This window comes from Phalacrocorax aristotelis, chromosome 7 (genome assembly GCF_949628215.1).
Source record: "Phalacrocorax aristotelis chromosome 7, bGulAri2.1, whole genome shotgun sequence".
NCBI classification, from domain to species: domain Eukaryota; kingdom Metazoa; phylum Chordata; class Aves; order Suliformes; family Phalacrocoracidae; genus Phalacrocorax; species Phalacrocorax aristotelis.
In genome coordinates, this window is record NC_134282.1 from 18,540,246 (window position 1) to 18,561,355 (window position 21,110).

The 21,110-nt window shown below is 46.9% G+C and overlaps 1 protein-coding gene across 8 annotated transcripts; it reads left to right on the forward strand.

Annotated features, from left to right (window-relative positions):
* The first annotated feature begins 1,230 nt into the window (after window positions 1-1,230).
* COPS7B (COP9 signalosome subunit 7B) lies at window positions 1,231-20,384 on the forward strand. 8 transcript variants are annotated; one of them, XR_012661532.1, is made up of 11 exons: window positions 1,353-1,431; window positions 3,548-3,723; window positions 4,932-5,007; window positions 6,559-6,647; window positions 7,262-7,464; window positions 8,725-8,830; window positions 16,037-16,138; window positions 16,629-16,801; window positions 18,355-18,442; window positions 19,088-19,150; window positions 20,082-20,384. XR_012661532.1 is itself a non-coding variant. In XM_075099085.1 (8 exons), exons 2-7 carry the CDS (start codon window positions 3,562-3,564, stop codon window positions 16,103-16,105), a joined length of 705 nt encoding a protein of 234 aa, XP_074955186.1. In that variant the 5' UTR covers window positions 1,353-1,431; window positions 3,548-3,561; the 3' UTR covers window positions 16,106-16,138; window positions 20,082-20,146. The 8 variants fall into 8 exon arrangements, 6 of the variants coding, with proteins under 6 accessions (XP_074955184.1, XP_074955183.1, XP_074955186.1 ...); XR_012661531.1 differs by having other exon boundaries at window positions 18,355-19,150; XM_075099085.1 differs by lacking the exons at window positions 16,629-16,801; window positions 18,355-18,442; window positions 19,088-19,150 and having other exon boundaries at window positions 20,082-20,146.
* Window positions 20,385-21,110: the final 726 nt, after the last annotated feature.

Here is a 21,110-nt window from a genome sequence, read left to right on the forward strand (position 1 = left end):
GTTTGTCATTTCTATAGGCCGCTTTTCTATGGAGTTTAAAATCAGTTCTAGCACCTCGTGATCTTTCACCCTGTGTCTTGGCATTTTTCCATTTGCAACCCAGGATGACTGGCCGGAAGCTGGTCTCCTCCATCCTCCTGCCCCATGCAACCATTCAATCCTTTGTTGCCATTAACAGCCTCAGGCAGTGCCCAGTTCTTGCCTTAAAATGGAAGATTTAATCTCCTCCAAAGGCTGTAGCATATGCAAGGATTCAAACATGAACATGAACATGAGCCAGCAGCGTGCCCAGGAGGCCAAGAAGGCCGACAGCATCCTGGCTTGTATCAGGAATAGTGTGGCCAGCAGGAGCAGGGAGGTGATAGTGCCCCTGTGCTTGGCACTGGTGAGGCCACACCTTGAGTACTGTGTTCAGTTTTGGGCCCCTCACTACAAGAACGACATTGAGGTGCTGGAGCATGTCCAGAGAAGGGCAATGAAGCTGGTGAAGGGTCTGGAGAACAAGTCTGATAAGGAGTAGCTGAGGGAGCTGGGGTTGTTTAGCACTGGTGGAGGCGGGGGGAGACCTTATCGCTCTCTACAGCTACCTGAAAGGAGGTTATAGTGAGGTGGGTGTTGGTCTCTTCTCCCAAGTCACTAGTGACAGGATAAGAGGAAATGGCCTCAACCTGCGCCAGGGGAGGTTTAGATTGGCTGTTAGGAGAAATTTCTTGACTGCAAGAGTGGTCAAGCGTTGGAACAGGCTGCCCAGAGAGGTGGTGGAGTCACCACCCCTGGAGGTGTTCAAAAAATATGTAGATGTGGTACTTTGGGAAATGGTTTAGGAGGCCTGGTGGTGTTGGGTTGATGGTTGGACTCAGTGATCTTAGAGGTCTTTTCCAATCTTAATGATTCGATGACTCTATGAAAAAAGGAATGGGACCTGTCCGTGTGAAACAGACCCATGCTGCCATGCTGTCAGGACAAAGAACGCTCTAAAATGTGGCAAGACAGCAGTGGCCCTTTGCACCGGTCATTTTGGAGCGCAAAATCCCCGCGACGCTGCTACAGCACCTCGTGTTCCCGAATGAGAGAAGCAGAAACTTCACTTTTTTGTAATTAAACCGCTCCTCGGGACTCGACGAGGCAGCACTTGCTCTGGGGGCTGCTGTGCCGCAGCTCGGCGGGAGCAGGGCCAGCACCGCCAGCCTGCCGACCCCCGCTCCGGGGAGCCCAGCCCGCCCCGCCCCCGCCGCGAACGGACGTGGAGCGGGCACAGCGGCCCGGTTACCGGGGATGGCGGGGCGCGGGCCCTGGGGCGGAACGTTCCGTGCGCGGCCGCGCGTTCCGGGGGAAGGAGCCGCGCGCGGGACACCGGCGCCGCCATCATGGCGGCCTGAGGCACGGTGGGGACGGCGCCGGGAGCCGCAGGGCGGGAGGCCGGGTGGAGAGGTAACGCCGGGGGAGGGAGGTGGAGCCGCCCGCCTCTCCGCGCATCGAACGTTTTCCTTCCCCGCTCCCGCCGAGAGGCGTCGGCGCTGCTGGGCGGGCGGCTCCCCGAGCCCTGAGGAGCGATCAGGGACCGAGGTGGCGGTGAGGGGCGAGAGGGCCCCGCGGCGGACGCCGGGTTAAATCCCCCCATGCGGCAGGGGTCGGCCCGCCCGGTGGGGCACGACTACCGGCCCGGCGAGGCCCGAGGGCCCTCCCGGGGGTCTGTGGGGGCGGGAGGGCTGGGGCGCCTGGCTGCCTCCGTGCCCCGCATCCTGCCTTTCTCCCTTCCTCCCGCGGGGTCGGCGTGCCGCCGCCTGCCGTGGGACCCTTCAGGTCCCTTAGAGAGGCTGCAGCAAGGCGTGACTGCGGGGAAAAGCCCGGTTTATCCCCGCGCATGGGTTATCGTAGCCATTGAGCAAGCTCCGTTAAAGCATCTTCCATTTGTCTTCCAGTCGCTTTTCGCTAGGGTGAGTCGGTTGTGGAAAGAGTGGCGAGGCAGTCCTGGTGACACGGTTGTGCAGGCGGGTTGTAATAGCAGCGCAGTTGCCTGAACGTTAGCTTGGAAAGGGGCAAAGAATTGGTATTTCTTTCCTAGCAGGGCAAGGAACAGCTAACCGTTCTTTTGTGACCTCATATACCAGTGGGTGTTTTGGTTACCTGTGAGGGAGGACAATGGCTTGGGAACCGTGAAATCTGGATTTCACTTTGTGCACTCTCCTGAGAAAATTGTTAGTTCTCTGTGTCTATTTTCTTATCTGTGAGTAGGGAGAGTAGTACTAATGTACCCTCGGGTGTATTAGGAAGCCACATGGAGAGTAGTTGTATTCCAGAAGTTTCTCAGTCAAAACTGAGGTACTGTTCAGTCAGGAAGCACATGTGCCTTTGAAAAGAATCCCAGAGAGGCTTTACACGGAGAAATCTGTGTGTGGAGAGTGCAAAAGACTGCCTGCTCAGGTTGGGACCATTTGTACCCGCAGGTGTAATGGAATGGAGTAAAGTGTATTTTTAGAAGCTGACTAATAAAGGAAGCCAACTGTGTTGCCTTCACAAGTCTTAATTTGGTTAGGCATGGCAAAACAGTGTGAACACCTGTGGGACTGTGCTACCCCCACGAGGGCACTTGCAGTCCCAGTGGTCACACAGAACGAGACAGGTTTTCTTGTGTCTGGTTTTCTTCACCAGGGTAAAGGTTACATGCTATACCTGAGAGTGATCTGATACAAACATAACACAAAAAACCCCTTATCGGCTAAGGTCTGGTGTCTGAATAATATGCTTCGGAAATTTTTTCTTTGTTGTTTGTAAACAAATAACTTATTTTGTTGAACTTCTTAATAAATAGTGCTTTACATTTCAAAAGCAACATGTTGGTGCTGGGAGACAACATGAACACCAGAAATGTCAGGCAACAGCTGAAGACAAAGACCTCTTTTTACAGGGACTTAAACAGAGCCTTTATAGAAAGGGTATTTTTATCACTTCAGCTTTCCAGTTAACCAAAAATGCTTTAACTGTACAATGTAGACTGGTAAACTACTTACAGGCCACAGTTCTTTTTGCCTTTTAGGTTTAGAAAGCAACAGGAATTGTGTATGCATGCTTTATCTATAGCCGATGTAAAAGGAAAAGGCATGATGGTGGGTCTACAAGGTGAATCACAGAGAGTTAAGTTAGTTGGTGTTCTGAAGCTGTGTAATGAGGAAGGAGGAAGTTTTAGCTGGCCTCTAATAGATGTAATAATAAGCATCTTTGCAGTTGGCATTATTGGGCATAGAAAGAAAAGCCTGAAAACAGCATGGAATCTAAACTTTCCTACTAGCAGGAGCAGATCCTTTTAGGGAACAGACCAGACAATCTGCAGAAACTTTGCACTGATATTGTCTGAATCGTTTTTGCTCCCCAGATAAATCAGCGTTTGAGCCCACAGGGCTCCTGGCCTGCCCTCTGGATGCTGAAGGAAAACCTGGCTCTGCTGACACCAAAAAGTTACAATGCTGAGTGTACCTTCTCATCCACTGCCAGACAGAATTCAGCAGAGGAGAAAGGATGTATTAATATCATGTTATTTTATTGACAGATTGAAAACCTAGAATGGCAGGAGAACAGAAACCATCCTGCAATCTTCTAGAGCAGTTTATTTTACTAGCCAAAGGTACAAGTGGCTCAGCTCTGACTGCTCTTATAAATCAAGTGCTGGAGGCTCCAGGGGTTTATGTCTTCGGAGAGCTGTTGGAGTTAACAAATGTCCAAGAGGTAAGAGATGAGTTTCTGTCCTAATGCACTGTCTGCAATTCCAGTATAAGGGATCCCCAGAAGTTTCCACAGACAGCCTGTGTGTGAAATTTCTGTGCCAGGAAGGGCCTGGTGCAGCTTATCTTGGTTCTGAGATGTTTGTATATGAGAGATTGGCGTTGCTTTTACCTGTATATATTAGATGTTTAAAAATACCTATATAAATCTTTGCTACCTTAACGCGCTTGCTAATACAGCAAAACCCTGGCAGCAGCACAGTAACAATTTTAAGGAGGCACCTAGCCAGCCAACAATGAAAAAATCCCTTTCTACTCCTACATTGTCCTGGAAAGCATAACTTCAATGCTCTCCAAAAGTCTTTGTGAACAGATGTCTAGTGTATCAGGCCTGTGCCGTAACCAAATCCAAACCATTTCAAACCAAGGTGGAAGGCAAGTTCCAGAGCCTTTAATGAGAACACCTCGTCAGCACTCCCCTCTACTACGGTGAGGGAATCTAGGTTGAGTATATCTGCAGCTGGGGTAAAGTGGCATACAGCAAGTTTGGCTTTCCAAGCAGGCTCTTAGCTATGCCAAAAAATGCCTCTATGGTTATTCAGCATCAAATTGCAAGTATGTTTTTTTCCCTGGATCTGTGTGCAGCAAATGGTATTAAAAAAAACAACACTCAATAAAAACCACTGCTCGGTGCTGCAGTTATTCCAGTGAAGTGTTTGCATGTGAGAGGAGTGCTGTTACTTTCAAACACACTCAACTTAAAATGTTCTAGCTTGCTTTGAAGTTTTTGTGGCTCTGCAGGTAAGCTGTCTTAGCTTTCCCAGTAATAGCAAGGATGCTTAACTGACGCCATTGCCTGCTTGCTTGTCACATGGTGAGAAGAGCTGGCCCTGCAGGATGTCAGCTGAAATCAAGAGTCGCTGGGTTTTCTTACCTCCTAAGGTGTTGCACAAAGCAGTTGACAGTCCAAACTGTAGTTAAGTTCTGACATATAGAAGTGGCTAGATCATCTTGACTCTGAAACTGCTAAAATTTGCTGCTGCTCATGAGGCCTTAGAAAGGGTCTAGCTCTTTAAAATCAGGGTATAATTGCTTTTCTGGGTACTAGTTGTCCTATATGGACTTAAAACATGCTTTGGAGAAGTCACCTACCAGTGTTATATTGGCTGTTACCGTGTTTCACGGAATTTATTTTGTTTTCTTCCCATCCAGCTTGCTGAAGGATCTAATGCTGCTTATTTCCAGTTGCTGAACCTGTTTGCGTACGGGACGTACCCAGACTACGTAGGTAAGAGGCTGCCGCCTGTTTGCAGAGTACAAGACTGGGTTGCCCTTTAGAGTTGTCAGGGGCGGCTCTTTGCTCTCTGTGGTACCTGGTGTAGAGTGGCTGGGTGAAAGTGTCCAAGAACAGAATTTCCTTGGGAGGAAAATATTTTGTAGGGGGTCTCTGGGTCATATGTGCTTTTTAATTGCTAAAATATGGAGGAAGGGCTAGAGACGATGGTCTTTTACTGGTTTGGGTTGGACTACAGCACTGGATTGAATTGGTCTGTAGCAATATTCGTTGATGTTTACAGGCTGTTTACCTCTGCAGAGTGCAATTTCAGGCATCTGTTTTGAAATTTAGATGACACCTGTTATGGAAGCTGCAGAAAACTTAGACAAAATTGTTCTGCATTATTTAGAAAAGCCTATATGGTTTATGGGGTAGCCTTTTATTTTGTGAGGGCAATGCTGAAACAAAATGAAGCATTTATTAGCTAGAATACAAATCGAAATAATAACTTTAATACAGCTTCAGAAGGACTATGTGTGAATCATCTTAGTATCTGTCGAGATGTGCTTTTATCTCTGGTGCTTATGCTTCAGTTTAATACTTCATTTGTGGGTAGCAGCCTAATCCAGACCATTACAGAGTGTGACAAGTAATTCTGTCATAGTGCCGGCTATCACTGTGGTGGATGAGCTGTCTAGTTCCTGTAAGGAGAAGTGCTATCCCTAAGTGCAAGGACTGGCAATTCCAGTGGCTGTGGAGCAACACGAGCCTCATGAATTCTGTAACTGGTTAGAGGATGTGTTTGCTGTACTTGGGTCTTGTGTCGCAGCATGTGACAGTGCAGTTTGTTCTTCCTTTTCTAGTGAAGAAAGAGAAAGGGGGAAAAGTAGTCAAAATGTAGAGCATTGAATGAGGTGGGATGGATGGGAGAATTTGAGTGGCCCTGAAACACTAATTTCCATTAAAGCAGATACTTAAAGAGTTTCTTTGCTTTGGAAAGCTGCCAGTTTCCTTTCTGTTTTTAAATATTCATGAGGCACATGAATATAATACAATTACAGTGAGGCCATGTAAGTCTCTAGATTAATAATTTCTCCTCTATTCCTCAGCCTGATGCTTTACACTTTCAACCCTAAATTCTGCAGCTCTCTAGAGAAATAAAACCAGCTGTATTTACAAGCAAATCAGCAAAGGGGGAAGACTTTATTCTGTCAGCTCATTAATGAAATAGAAATTACTTGGTGGTAGAAACAAAGTGTTGACCAACCATTTTGGCAGGACACCACTTGTGTAGATTCGAATTATATTCTAATTCCAAACCCAGAATTACTAAATAAGCAGAGAAGAATGGAATTGCCAACTTGTTTTTTAACTTCTCCCCTCTCTCCCTGGGTGTGCTAATCTGTCATCATCATCAGCTTGCTCTCCTCACCAGCACCCACGGTAGCTGGATGAGTTCAGCCTTTCAGGGTTTAGTGTAGTGTAACTAGCTTGAAGTTCTGCAGCCTGGATTATATAATTCTTGAAGGAAAGCCCTGAGTATTTTCTTTTTAATATTAACAGCAAAAAAAGATAACCTGCCTGAATTAACAGTGACTCAGAAAAACAAGCTGAAACACTTGACGATCGTAAGCCTGGCTTCCAGAATGAAGGTAAAGTATGCTGTGTGTAATAGCAGTATTTTTGTTTTGTTTTGTTTTTGAAAATGGTATCAATTCCATAGCATTGAAGTTGTATCGGACTGCATGAATACTTACAAAAAATCCTGCAGCTAGGAAAGTACCTGTAATGCACAGCATTCTCTCCTGGTGCATTTGGGACAATAATTTAGTGGACTTCCATGGATGAGATGTGGGGGAGTCTGAACTGCCATACAAATTGGTCAGTAAGGGCTGTGAAACTTTGCATGGCTTCTTACACTGCTGGAGATGGAGAATCATTCTTAAAAACACTGACTTTTTGTTATAGAGAAAACACTCTCAATTTCTTCTACACTCTAGAAAAGCAACAGTCTCAATTTCTTCTATGATCCCATTACCTTTTTTCCTCCAGAACATGCTATGCCAGAGCTTCAGGAATTACCAAAGTTATGTCAGAATATTATGTAGCCTAGTAGTAGGCATTTGTTCTGCCACACTCAGTCACTGCTGTACTTGCAGGTTGAAGTGTAGGATACAATAAACATTTGGGTCTTGACCTTTTTGGGGCTTAGCTGTTCATTTTGGTTCTAGGACTGTTAACTTATTCTTGGACTTGCTGTTTTTAGTGCATTCCCTATTCTGTGTTGCTGAAGGACCTGGATATGAGGAATCTGAGGGAGTTGGAAGATCTGATTATTGAAGCAGTTTATACAGATATTATCCAGGGGAAGTTGGATCAACGAAACCAGGTGCTAGAGGTGGATTTCTGTATTGGCAGAGACATTCAGAAGAAGGACATCAGTAACATTGTCAAAACTCTCCAGGAATGGTGAGGCAGTCTCTTCACCTTCCTTGTTCCTTGTACGTAGCTTGTCCTGCACTTTTCTTATTCCTCAAAGTTTCAATTGCTGGTTCACTTTCACTATGTTCCATTAATCAGGAATTATGCTGTAAGGAGGCACTTGACGGAGGAATCTACTGGGCAGGTTTTCCAAGATCCCATCTAGGAATCGGTTTGTGTTATATATCAAGCCAAACTGTACTAGGTCTTGGGATTCTGCTCTCACCGTAGTTTTTACATGGCAGAACCCTAGCGAGGAGTCATGGGTCTTTTCAAACAGACATGCGAAACTGGGCTCATGGTCTTACGGTGGAAGCTACTCCCCTTTCTGCTGTTACACTTGATAACGAAAACAACTGTCCATTACTTTTCAGCCTTTTTCACTGCGAGGAGAACTTGCGTGGGCAAATTTTAGAGAATCACAGCTCTTTGGAGGAGATGTCTCTTCCAGTTTGAAATTTCAGATGCCTTTGTTTGTTGTCTTTTTGTAAGGACTGTGGTACTATCTTTTTGTACCTTTGCCATGAAGCAGCTTCTCATCTTTTTGTAGGATTCCCTTCCCACCCAAAGAAAATCCCCTGTAGAGCGTGGAGCCCATGGCAGGTTCTGAGCTGACTGGGAATTGTGTCCTAGTTGCTATAGTAATGGGTGCATGAAAAGTAATTAAACTGCTGGGCAAATGCGCTGTCCTGAGGTGGGGGCAGGTTTTTTGCTTCTCTACTCCAACTCCCTCAATCCCATCTCAGCAGGAGGGCTCTGGCAGCTTCCAGGACCTTACAGCATTGTTTGGAAGGTAACAGTGAACCCACTACCAATTCCCTTTCTATTCTCTCCGGTTAAGAGTTCTGTGTTGGAGGAGTGCTCTTGTCTTTTGAACACTTAACAGGCAGGGGGATTCTCTCAATCTGGCTTTTTTTGTCTGATTTAAAAATTTTATTTACTTTTGAAACATGTGTTGCATCCCCGTGTAAGCAGTAATTTTGACCAAAAAAGAAGTCAAAAGTGCATTGAACCTGTGCTTACTTTTTGATGGGCAGGTAAGAGTAACATGGACTCTCTAAAGAATGCTGTGAAATACATTGAGTAAACAGCAAAGCTTTTCCTTGCCAGCTTTTTGGAACTCTAAGCAGGAAGTATAAATTTAATAATCTCCTAAACTTTTAGGTGAGCATGACTTTTCAGATTGCCTGATTGAGCTGCTCCAGAGAGAATTCATGAGCACTGTTTGACATTGTTTGTATCTTGCAGGTGTGATGGTTGTGAAGCGGTTCTTATAGGAATTGAGCAGCAAGTACTTAGAGCCAACCAATACAAAGAGAACCATCACCGAACTCAGCAGCAGGTAGAGATGGAGGTGGGTATAGACCAGTATGACCAACAGTCACTTCAGACTGCTCTATGCTTTTTGATAAATGTTTCTTTACTGAAGGGAATAACCTGGTAACACCTGGCTTCTGTCAAGTAGGCTAGTGATCAGGCAATTCAGATCTGCTGGTTTGGGGTAGGAAGAAAACACATCTGCTTCCATGTGCTAGTGACACCACAAACATCAGATATGTCCACTCTGAGCAGGTTGGGATTTTTCTTTATAAAAATATGCTGGGTTGGGTGCACTAGCTGTAGTTTCCTGACTTGATTTGTTAGGAAAAGTGTGCCTTTAATACAGAGTTTGGATGCAATTCTATTCCTTTTGTGCAAGGCAGGAAGGAAGGGGAAAAACAGTTGACTTTGTTTGAAACCTGGAAGAGTAATTAACAAAAGTCTCTCGAGTCTCATTGCTTTTGCAAAAAGTGCCCTCAGCGGCTTCCTTCGAGGTCTTTCTCTTGGGGTCAAGTTGGGCACCCAGTGAGGGCTCTGTGACACCCTCTCTTTGACCTGGAGCACACCTGCCTCCGTTGCATGCACAGCTGGGCGGTAGGTGGCAGCACGGGCACGCGGTTTTAGCCCCAGCTGACGTGTATTTACTTATGCGAACAAATCTTGGCTAATACAGCTGTAAAGGTGAAAATGGTCCTCCCGAGACAATTGCTGAGGGTTTATTTCTTGGAGTGCTGCATCCCTGCAGGTTTACGTTTGCCTTCTGAAGCAGCATATGCTTGGTGGCTTGATCGGCATCCATAGCACGTTTGGTTTGCCAGATGCCTTTGGCCTGGAGTTGGCACACCTGACTCCCAAACTTGTTTTTGCATGTGGGTTTTTTTTTTAAGGTTTGCTCATTGTATTTCTGGTGAGCCCTACAGGGTTCCAGGGGACGGAGTGTGGTGCCTGGTGCTGTGTCTCCTTTTCAGCAAGAGTAGCAGAAGCACTACTGCTGCATCCCACGAAATCAATTTCTGTTCCTGCTTCTAGCATATATGTGTGGCTCAGACAGCCAGCTAGGCCAAATGGTGTTTTCCCTTTTCAAGTGCTGTCCTAAGTGTAAGTTTGTTTCTTTCACAGTCTCCTTTGTCTTTCCTGCTTCTGGCCAACATAATGGTAGGACTGCTGCCTTTCGCACCAAGGTAGTAGTAGGTCCCTCCAGGCAGCCAGGAAGGTGGTAGAATATTGTGCCATTGTCTCTTAGGGGGGGCAAAAAAAGTAATCTCTATTTATTCCATATTGGACCCAGATTGGAAATATTAACAATTCTGGCTGTAAGTGAGGATGAAACATTACCTTTAATAAATGCAAGTGCGGAGCATGTTTCTGATGGGAGAGTTTATTTTATAATCTCCACTCTATACTCCAGGGTTTTTTCAATATGATTATGAACAGTTTCTACTGCAAGGGGAGGAAGGAGCAGGTGCTGATTCACTGTCTCTTCTTGGCCAGGTCTCAAACATAAAGAAAACATTAAAAGCTACAGCCTCGTCGTCGGCACAGGAGATGGAACAGCAGCTGGTAGAGCGAGAATGCCCTCCACACACAGAACAAAGGCAGCCCACAAAGAAGATGTCCAAAGTCAAAGGGCTGGTCTCCAGCCGTCACTAGAACATACCATCTAAATGTCATTCAGCTAGGAATGGCAACAGGAGGAGCAAAAAGGGCCTGTGTCTCCTTTTTCAGTGGGTTCTGGGCCAGTCCCTTCCAGGCTGGCAAATAAAAGCCCTGTTTGAATACAGCTCCCAGTTAGCAGCACCTAGCTAAGTTACACTGTGCAGCCCCTATTAATTTCCAGTGTGTCCCTGTTCTGGTCCTGTAAAGAGGGATTTCTAAAGAGAGGAACTAACCAAAAGGGGCAGGAAAAAAAAAGTCTGTGGACAGTTTTGCTCCCTCCCAGCCAGTCTCATTGCTGCTTAACCTTGAGGAAGCTGCTGTAGTAAATCAGATCTTGGGAGAACTTCTGTAGCAAGTGTCTGAATCCCAGGGTTGAAGTGTGGCTACCAAAGCCAGGCTGGGAGTGAGGAAGCCATCAACACAGGTCTTTTTGTTCCCAAAGGGAGCACAGAAAGGTTTCTAGGCCAGGAACTGCTTTACATGGAAGTCTTCAGCCTTTCCACTACCCCTGTCTATTTTAAACTGGGGTGAAATTCACACTACCTCGCTCTGTGAAGACGAGATCCAGTGCTGGGCTGTTTACTTAACTGTCTGTTTACTGCCCTTACTAAGCCCTTTAATCTCTCACAGATTTAAAGCACTGTTCTGCATCTCTGAGGCATCAATACAATAAGGAGGAAGCAGACGGCTCTTTCAAGCCTTCCTTCTTGCAGGTGGTTAAGGACCTACTAGAAACTGTTCCTTCTGAATGTGATGTGACCTCCCAGAGCTGCTTGTGAGTTGTTTCCCCCACTGATACCTTCAAAGGGTAACACATTTGCTTTTCCTTGGATGCTAGCAACAGAGGGCTGCCTGGGAGAAGAGCCTGTTTAGCATCATGGCAGGCTGGTGGCCCAGGATCCACTGGCAGGGGTCACAGCAGCATCCCCTTGCTGAAGCAATGGACTTGACTAGTCTTTCTGAATTTTAAACACTTTCAGGTTGTATTTTCCTGCCTTTTTTTTTTTGTACATTGTTGTGATTCTGAAGCATTTCAACCTTTGTTTTGTGTTTTTTATTTGTTACAGACTAACTTCAGGTGATGTGCACCTAGTTTGGCAAGGTGTGGGTTTTTTTTTTAAGGGGGGGATGGGGTTGGCATTGAAACAGCAATTCACAAAAAAGCACATTTTAGAAAAAGAAAATTAAAAATGCTGATTTAATGTCAGAGTCTGGAGTCCTGGCTTTGAGGCTGCTTTAGGCTTGTAGTGCAACAGCACTTGTTCACTTGAGCATTTACTTGGTTCTTGATGTTATGTTGTCAGAAGGTCTGACTAATCTCCCTGATGCATCCAGGAGGCAGGGAAGTGCACTTTCCATTTTGTCAGTAGTTCATCTTTGTCCAAATTTGCGCAGAAGGATTTGTGGCAAAGCCAGTAGCTGAGCCCAAAGTCCTGAGCCTAAACACCTTTGATGCCTGATTGTGGAAGGTTTGTAGCTGTGCTCTGTCTTAGGCCAATCAATTCCTTCATCTGGGTCTAGCAGAGTACTGCTTTGTAGTTTGGTCCCTGCATTTCACTCCGTGCTGTAGAGGGAAGGGCTTTCTGTGAGCAGGCAGGGGAGCTGTTCAAATGGAGGACTGTGACAATGCTCCAGTCCTGCAGCCAGCTGTCACCTGCACTCACTTGTGCAATGCATGTGCCTTCCTCTTATTGCTACCAAAATTCTTTGCCATCTGCGTCACGGGACTTGCCATTTTCAGTCATGGGACTTGTACACCTGCGGAAGTAAATTCCTCTCCTTCTCTTCTCCTGCAGTGCAGGCACACCAGTGTTTAATCTTGAGAGGTGGATCTAAATACTTTCCATTCAGTTGCCTCTGGGTCAAGTCCCTTGGTTTCTAATTCTTTGCTAGCTCCCTCTCCAAAAAATCCTCAGTGAAGGATGTTAAGTGAATAAGCCCAATGTATAAAGCCTTCCCTATATCTCAAGGGAACTGTTTTCTAAAGAGTGGCAGTTACTTGTTTCTGTACTAGCTTCTCCCAGTGTGTAGCTGACAGCTGCTCAGGAGGTGTAGGTGAACTTTGTGTACCCGAGTGTAATAGATCTGTGTGATGGAGATGGACTGAGTCTGTTTCTGGCTCCCTACATAAGTGGCTACAGTGTACTGGTCATCCAGTTCCTCAGTAGATTTGACTGAGGGAGGTTCTGTGGCCCTTGCTAGCTGTTTTCTTTCCTTCCCATTTTTAATATCAGTCCAGCAAAGAGGCAGGTGGAATACAAATGCCTTTGGAAATCATTTTAGCTCCTCAGCAAGCCACAGACTGCTGGGGAAGTAGATGCGAATTTGGCAACCTTGGTGTTTATTCCCTGCCAGTTATAGGAGTCACATTAGTTTGCTGGGAAGCTTCTTTAGTGTGTTGGAATTTTTTGAGTTTGTTCTTATGTTTTTGCTGTTCTCAAAACCTGGCTGGGGGTGAAGATCTTATTTATGCTTTGGTACACATTGCCTTTGATCAGCAAAGAAGCAAGGGAGGAAATAGTGCTTTGAATAAAGAGCTGTCCCATGCTTGATGGCAAGAAAGGACGGAGAAGGGAATGGAGTATTGGAGGGAACCGAGCTGTTTGCATGCTTGGCTCTCCTGGTGTGCCAGTGATACGCTTGGTGCTGCAAAAGGAAGGGGGTGTCTTTGCAATGAGCCCAGTCTGAGATGAGTCATTAACAAATGACATGCACAGAGTACCTGGGGGAGGCAAACAGCTCTGCAGCAGCTGGTTAATGAATCTGGCTTGAAGAAGGGTTAGAAGCTATTCCAGGAATGAAGCAGAAGGCATAGTTGTTAACAGGGAAGGATGCAGGAGGTGCTGTGCTGTTGGAGAAGGGCAATGGATAAAGACTGCATTGGCTCCCTGTGACTGCAGGGAGGGCAGCAACTTGGAGTGCAGTTGTGCAAATTAGGGGCTGGTGGGGGCTGAATTGCGGTCAATTTTGAGTGGGGAGTGCCTGGGGAGCTTAACTGCTATGTGGACAAGAGGGAGATGGAAGCAGAGGTGGATCTGATGCAAACTCCCATGTTTTGCATGTGCCTGCTGGAGGCAACTAACACAGCTTGCCTGAGCACTGCTGGACACTGCTCCCTGATGTGGGGAGAGCATCCTGCCCTACTTTGTTTTATGGCAGCAATGTGCTGCTCCAGCTGCAGCTTACTTCAAGATTGCAGTAGGACAGAGTTTGAGCTATTGAACTTTTGTTTGCCTCCTCCACCCGGAGGGAGACAAAGTAGATGGAGCTGCCTTCCCCCTGCTCCTCAGGGCTTTATTGTCTAGCTTCATGTTCTGCAGCTCCACTTGTACTAGTGCTTGTTTAATATGGAATTGAGCACTGAGCTGGAAAATGGAAGAGAGGATCTCGGCTGATTGCAGTGCTGGTAGACTGCCCTAGCCCTAAAGCTGTGCCTCATGCTAACAAATGTCCCTGGCTCTCCTGCTGTGACTCAGTTGATACCAGCTAACATCAGGCAATTCTGGAACATGATAAAGCAATGCTGATGTCAATCCTTTTACAGAAAAAAAAAGTTTTGGCTCAAAATCTGTTGTTCTTTTACTTCCCTCCTCACCCTTTCAGATAAGTTCAATTCTAGCTTAGTCTTCTGTTGAGAGCAAGAGGGCAAAACGGTGATGCTGACAGACCCTCTGCATTCAGATTTGAGACTCATCCTGCAATCAGTCTTGTGCAGATTTCTGAAATCCCATGGGTGCCTGTGGAGCTGCGTGCAGGCTTGCAGGCCTCTCTCCATGGATTGGGTACAGGAATAGGACCTGCAGAGCTGCTCTCCAGAGTGAAGCTGTGGAACGTGAAACTTTTGTTCCCATAGAAGAGAGTGGTGGTAAAAGATGGCCATTCTCCCACCAGCCATGCAAAGTGAATTTTGCTGAACAGCTTTCTGTTGCTGGAAGAATGGAAAATGATGCAGAACCCTGTGGGTGTCCTTGGTTTTTCTTTCAGTGTTCTGGTCATCCTTTGAGGGGAAAATACATGGGTCCATGTGCGCAAAAAGGAAGTTGGGGTTATTAACTGGAGGGGGCAGACAGAAGTGAGAGAGCCATGAACTTCGATAGCTGTATTAGAATGTAACAAGTTGCCTGGGGAAATCAGACTTTTCCTGAACTTTCAGTTCTGTACAGGTTTATATGAGTGCATCTAAGCTGTTCAGAGAGGCCTCTGATTTTGAAAACAAAATCAAGGCCAGCTCCTGCTGGGGTAAGACAGTCAAAGCTTACACATTCCCAGGCCTGTTGGTGCTGCTGTTACTTCAGTACCTCAGTCTGCTGCAAACTTTGCAGTGCAGAGAAAGAACGTTGCTCTTTATTGTTCCGAATAGTGGAGAAATGGAGAAATTAAAGAACCTGCCCCACAAGTATATAGACCCAGCTAGCCAGATCTCTGGCACCTACTCCCATACTGTTGTTTTTTCCCTGCTAAGTCCTTTATGGCCTCTGACCTACTGCAAGGGAACCAAAAAGTGAAACTGTCTAGCTTGTTTTTGTGTAATCTCAGAGAGAGTAACCCAGGGGCATTAAGAAAGGTAAATTAAAGTTTGAGTGATCTCAGTTCCTACTTGTAGCCTCAACCTTGTATTTTTATTATGGAATTTTAACCTGATGGTCCGATTGAATTTCTTGGCAGAATTTTTAGAAATATGTAATTGTTTCACTCTGCTCTGTGGCAAAGGTCGGTGTCTCTCAGGGACTGTTGACATTTTGCTGGTATTTCATCAAGTTTGGCCCTACCACAGGTCTACCAGAGGTAAGTGATTGAAGCTAGCGAGGTGTACTGTAAGGAGAGTACGTATTTACCCCCTAGCCTGGTTGGCTGCACCCTGCTTTGCAGTGGCACTGTGGTGGCAACCCCATTGCTGATTAGTGAACCAGGCAAAGGATTAGGCAGAGCAGCATTTTGCTCCCTGTCTCTAAATACACAGGCGTGCACACTTCTTCTTCCCACAGCATGTAGGCCTCATGAGATGCCCTGATGTATTTGCAAATTACACGAGTGTGATAGCCGTGACCATGGCTTTTTCCTGTCAAGAAGAAAAGGTGTTCCTGTTCCATGCGCTCTGGAAATTTAAGGTAGTAATGGAATGCCATAAGGTCACTTAACAGTCCTGAAATGTGTATTTCCCCACAGAGCGCAGAAGAATTTGTGCCAGTAGTCCTTGCTTGGTGTAATTGTAGTAGAAGGTAGGACACCCTTACCCAGGTCTAGGTCTCCTATAGAGGCTTGTGAATCTTAGTATCATTAGGGCATTTTTCAAATGCTCAAGCAGACGTGATACCTGTGTTTCCAGAGGAGCTGATGGTGGTGGGTAAGTGAAGCCTCGCCCCATCAGAGATCGGCCTTTTTGTGAGTGTTTTGAGCTTCTCTGATCATAGGGCTATACCTTTATGAAGTTTGGAAGTAGTGCTGTCTAGCTGTCCAGAGTCTTCCTGAAGATGCTGTTTATTTCACCAGCCCTGAGTTGCAGCCTTATGATCAGCTCAGTCCTAAGGCTGCCTTGCACTGATGCAGTAAGTAACATCTTGGTGTTTCACTGTCACCTTCGCAGCTGTTAGCGCCAGTTCCTACAGGATCACCTGCCAGCTGTGATGCTATTCCTTTTACATCAAGACTGTGAGATGACACCTCTCCTTGCTGGCAGACAAGCCAGGTGGGTAGGCATTGCTCCTCGGAGCTGTTCTGCACCTAGGGAGACTCAGGCTGTCACCTGGTTTAGCATAATGTAAATCAAGGACAAAGACAGTGTTACAAATAAGGGGCGAAGCACGGAGCTGTGTCCTATTCCAGCTCCTCTGCAGCTGCGTTTCTTGGGACAGCCTCCCTCTTGCATGCTGACTTGGTGACAGGGGTTTGCAAAGTGCTTTGGTCTGGCTGGGCACAGGTTCATTGCTGATGGAATTGAAGATGTGTGTGTATGGGAGGGGGGAATCTTAAAGCTTTTTAAGCTTTTCTAGAAGTCATCTTCCTCCCATGTACCGTACCTTTGTTTTCCCCTGATGCAAGCAAGGTGGTCCATCTTGGGAATAGCAGCCTGGGGTATTATGGGTAATACACCAGGTTAATTATGGAGAGGCCAGGAAAGCCAGCCTGTGCCGTTTTCAAAATATCAAAGGGATGATACCTAATGATTTTCCTATTAGCTCTTTTCCCAGCCTGCCAGAGTCACTGCAGAAGTGTCATTTACAAAGGCAGTTTGCAACTCATTACCCTGGATTTTCACTGTAGTTCTGCTCCAGAGCACCTGGGCTTTTGCTGTGTGCCCCAACCTAATGAATTGCCTGATTTGGTTAGTGCTGCCATCTCTTCTGACAAGGTTAGTTACTGACTGACAAGAAGGGACCTGGATTCAGTTCACTTCTTGTTTTTGACTCACGCTTGTGTCAAGCACAGGCTTCCCCTGGAAGCTGTCCTGTGATCGTTCCCTTTGTTTTTCTGCATTCTGAGGGAAGCAGCCCATGCTTGGAGAAGTCCTAGAGCAAGTGGCAGGGGTGTGTGTGCTGCTGCCCCAGCGGTCCCTGCTCAATGCCTCAAGTCCCTTTCCAGCTGGAAAATTCCACTGCTTTCCTGCTCTGGGGCTCTGAGCTTTTCTTGTTCTTCATTGGTCTGGGATTTGCTGTCACCTAAGCTGGGCTTTGTAACCCTTCAGCAATAATCACCTTGGAAAAGCTGCATTAATGGTACCAGGGAAAACCATGCATTGTGGGCTGGAGGTAACAGAACTGATTTCCCACATGTTAGAGGGTGACTGTGTCCCTGTTGTGGGAGGTCCAAGGTCTGCTACGGCCGGTTTGGGATTTGCAAGGCACTTATACAACAGCACTGGAGAAACCTTTTCTCCTTTTTCACTAGAGAGCAGTGTGCTTTTTCAGGCTGGGGGCCTACAGCTCATCTCATGCTAGGAATAGTTCCTGGAGAGGGGAAATCAAGGCTGTTCCTTTGTCATGTCACAAGCACTCCCACCTGGAAGCTGAATGTGGCTGCTGCTCGTTCAGCTGGTAGAGCAGGAAATGTGTAGGTCCTGTGGGTGCTAGTTTGACCTGAGTGTGGACAGAGGACCTTGGGAGCATGTGTGTACACCTCTGCTAAAAGCCATTCTCTGAACCCACTGTTGAAACGTCAGATGCCATCTCCGCCCAAGGCTGCAGCCTGCATCCAGGACAGCTCTTGCTGTTCGGTTATGCCATCTCCAGGCTGGGATGTGGCAAGGGAGTTTTCCAGTGCTGTCACTGGATCCTTTTACTGAATGTTGTGAGGATTTGACCTAGCTGGCCCACAAGGGAGGCAGTGATGCAAGATGAATTTTTCTGCTGCACGTGAGGCCTCCTCCCCACTTAATTAGATTCCTGTGGCCCCCATCTTTCCTGCTGGCCATGTTTCCCACTGAGTCCCTCTCAGGAAGACCCAATTGTGGCCTTGTCAGGTGCTTGCTGTGCTCTAATGAGCTGTTTCAGTTTCCCTTTCTGGCCTGTCCGATGAACCGAGGAAGGTGCTTGTCAGCGCTCTGAAAACTGATCTCTACTTGCAACACCACCCTGCCCCTCAGACCCACCGGTCTGGCTGTGCCGGGTGGGTGCAAAGGTTGAGTGGATCCAAGTGCTCCTTCACCCCCAAGTGCTGCCTTCTCTCTTGCACATCAGCTCACACCCCCACGTGGGCACGATGTTCCTGTCCTGCAGGTGGGAAATCAGCATGCAGAGGGACAGGGTGATCTATCCCTGGTTAGAGCAGAAGCAGCAAAGTGAGGACCCAAGCTGTTATCCCCTCCCTGTGCGCAGGGAGCTCTCGGTCTGATCGCTGTCCTTCTGCCAAACTGGTGTCCTTTTGCAGTGCAGCTTTGTCCTTTTCCTGGGTCTTGCTCTTTTCCAGGAAGCCCAGTGGATGGAAGAAGCCTGTGCTGTGGGCCTGCGCTTTTCCCCTTGGACCACACTGCGGAGGAGAAGCAGGAATCCAGACCGTACGCAACCCTAGACTGTGATCTCTGGGATCTCCCCACCTGAGCTCGGGTTGTGCCTCACAGAAGTTGTCAAATTTTGGGGACTGAATTCCTGAGACCAAGTTCCCTCTGCTCTGTTGAGGAGAGGCCCTCTGTCACCAAGCAGATGGTTTTATGACAGCTCTGGCTTTGCAGGAAAAAGCCAAAGTTGGAAGGGGAGTTGGCCCCACCTTGGTCCCAGCCTGGCATTCGGTTATGGTCATTGCTCTGGCTTCATGCTTGAGGACCAGGGACCTGAGGGGGACCCACAGTACCATCTTCTTATGCCACCATTCAGACCTGGTGTGCAAGGTCTGCACGGCAAGTGATTCCTTACTGTCCCTTAGGTTTGCTGGGTGGCAGTGGGCAGTCCCCTCTGATGGACATCTCTTTAGGGGCTCCTGGCACAGCCCCTCCTTCCCTCTAAAGGTGTGCAGAGCCAGTAGAGTGACTTTGGTGGGTGTGGTATTTGCCTTACAGAGCCCTGACAGTGGGTTGTCATTACCTACAGACATCTCTGGAGGGCTCTAGCTGACTCTGAGGCAGGACACCGAGCTGCCAGCCACCTGTCCTCCCTCCCTCCCTTCCCAGCCCGGCCTCCCAGGGTTTTGATTTTGTTCCCCATAGGCAATGCCTTACGTGGTCTGTCAGCTGCTGCTCCCCATCCAGCTGGGCTCTGGGCACCATGAGGTGGGTACCTCTCTCGGATGGAAGGCTTCGCTCCTATGAGCCTAGAAATGTCACGTGCATTCTCCTAACCTGATGATTGAGCTGTCGAGTGTCTGGATGAATCCTCTTGTTCGGTAAACATAATGTTCTCTAATAGTTGGGGAGAATCTGGCTGGAGGTTTCTATGGTTTCCTGGTGGTTGCTAAGGAAAAGGATCTCTGCCTCTAGGTCTTGGTGACTTTCTTTTTGCCTTGTCCTAGGCACCAGAGCCCAGCAGAACATAATGCTCGTTGTTTCCTAGCCCACTACAATGGTGAGGGCATAATTTGTGACTCCCATCACGGCTGGGCTTGGTGCCTGCCACTCTTTTTTTTTTTTTTTTTTTTCTAAGGCCTCTTTGAAGAACAAGACCAAAGAGCCTTCATGCAGGAGTCTGCGTGTTTGCTGTGCTCCCCGCCCCCTCACTTGCTGTTTCCTTTAGAGCTCCGAGTCATTTTAACAATTTATTTCATGCACTTTACATAGCAAGAAGCTGTAGCAACAGCTGTGTCCGTGAATCCTTACCGGGCAGCCCTCAGTGTATTTTTGTCTGTCTGTGTATTGTCCCAGGCACAGTTAAATAAATCTCTGCTGGAGGAAGGGACTTTACAGCTTAGCAGCGAAGGCTGGGTGAATGGGAATATGAACGAGATACCTACTGAGCTGCTGGATCCTAGAATAGCAGTGCCTCCGGCATAAAGCTCTGTTCCCACTGGTGCAGCCGGGGGCCAGATCCAGCGTGGTCCCTTTGTTGCTGTCAGCAGGGACTGCATCTCCGTACACTGCCCAGTAATATAGCTTTATTTACAGGATGGAGTTTGGATCCAAACCTGCAGACTGGAAGTGGTTAAAACGCATCTAGGCCTGACAGTCCAGATCTAGGCTGTTGTACACGATGGGCTTATTTCCACAGGTGCCATTCAGGATCTGGGCGATAGATGAGTTGCTGGAGGCTGCATGCCCTCACCGGGAGTTCAGCTGGGTTCTGCAGAGCCTTGCAGCTGCACGCAGTGCTGGGCAGGATTTGGTCTGTCAGAGCGTCGCAGGATTGGGCTCAAGTTTAGTTTTGCATACGGATCAAAGCTTAAAGTATCAGCTGGCCTTTCTCTTGCTCATAACTTTTCTAAAACATCTGAACAATCTCTTCTTTAACTGTTAAAATCAATCTGACATATAAATCATATGTGAATTTGATAAATAAAGACAGGTTACACAATGCCGCATGGAATGATTTTTTTTTAAAGTTTTTCAACTACTTAGGACAAAAAATGTTACAATGCTTGACTTTTCATTTAGTTACATAAATAATTTTTTATAAATATCTCTTTATAAACAATATATAAATAGCTTTACAACATAAATACATTTATGCATGACATGAATTTACAAACAGCAATGTTATACAGCTGGCTTCATCAGTCTCTTGGAAAAGCACTGTCCCTTGTCTCGGTGAGTGTTTGTATATATAATATATATAAGATAGAGAGCACTTTTTTAAAAAATAACAAAACCAAAACAGCTGGTGCCGTGACTCCTCGTACCAAAAAGAAAAACACAGCCACATCTTTTGTCCATTCTGGGGGGGGGGTGTCTCTGCTCTTCTAGGCGTTGCCTGGGGGATGGCCCTGCCTGGCCATGGTAGGACTATGGATTCAAAGCCCTGTGAGGAACAAGAACAAAGTGCCTGTTAGTATTTGCCATACAACACCCTTACCCCTCCCAAGCTGAAACCCCTGCGAGAATAATCCTGGCACGGGCCAGGGGATGCTGAAGTCAACAGAAAACCTCTCTGAGCTTTTTGTTCATGCTAAAGCAAGGAGGAAGCTTACCCTTTGCTTTCTGGTATTTGGTATTTAGGGGAGAGGCTGAGGGAAGTGTGCTACTCCTCCTAGTCCTAGGTCCAGCAGAAATCTTTTCCCTGATGACAAGAGAGAGGATGGGT

Excerpts from the sequence above, each read along its gene's own strand:
- COPS7B (XM_075099079.1), top strand. The coding sequence starts at position 3,562 with ATGGCAGGAGAACAGAAACCATCCTGCAATCTTCTAGAGCAGTTTATT. Across the intron at positions 3,724-4,931 it reads AGTTAACAAATGTCCAAGAG|CTTGCTGAAGGATCTAATGC; the intron begins GTAAGAGATGAG and ends CTTCCCATCCAG. Across the intron at positions 5,008-6,558 it reads GACGTACCCAGACTACGTAG|CAAAAAAAGATAACCTGCCT; the intron begins GTAAGAGGCTGC and ends TAATATTAACAG.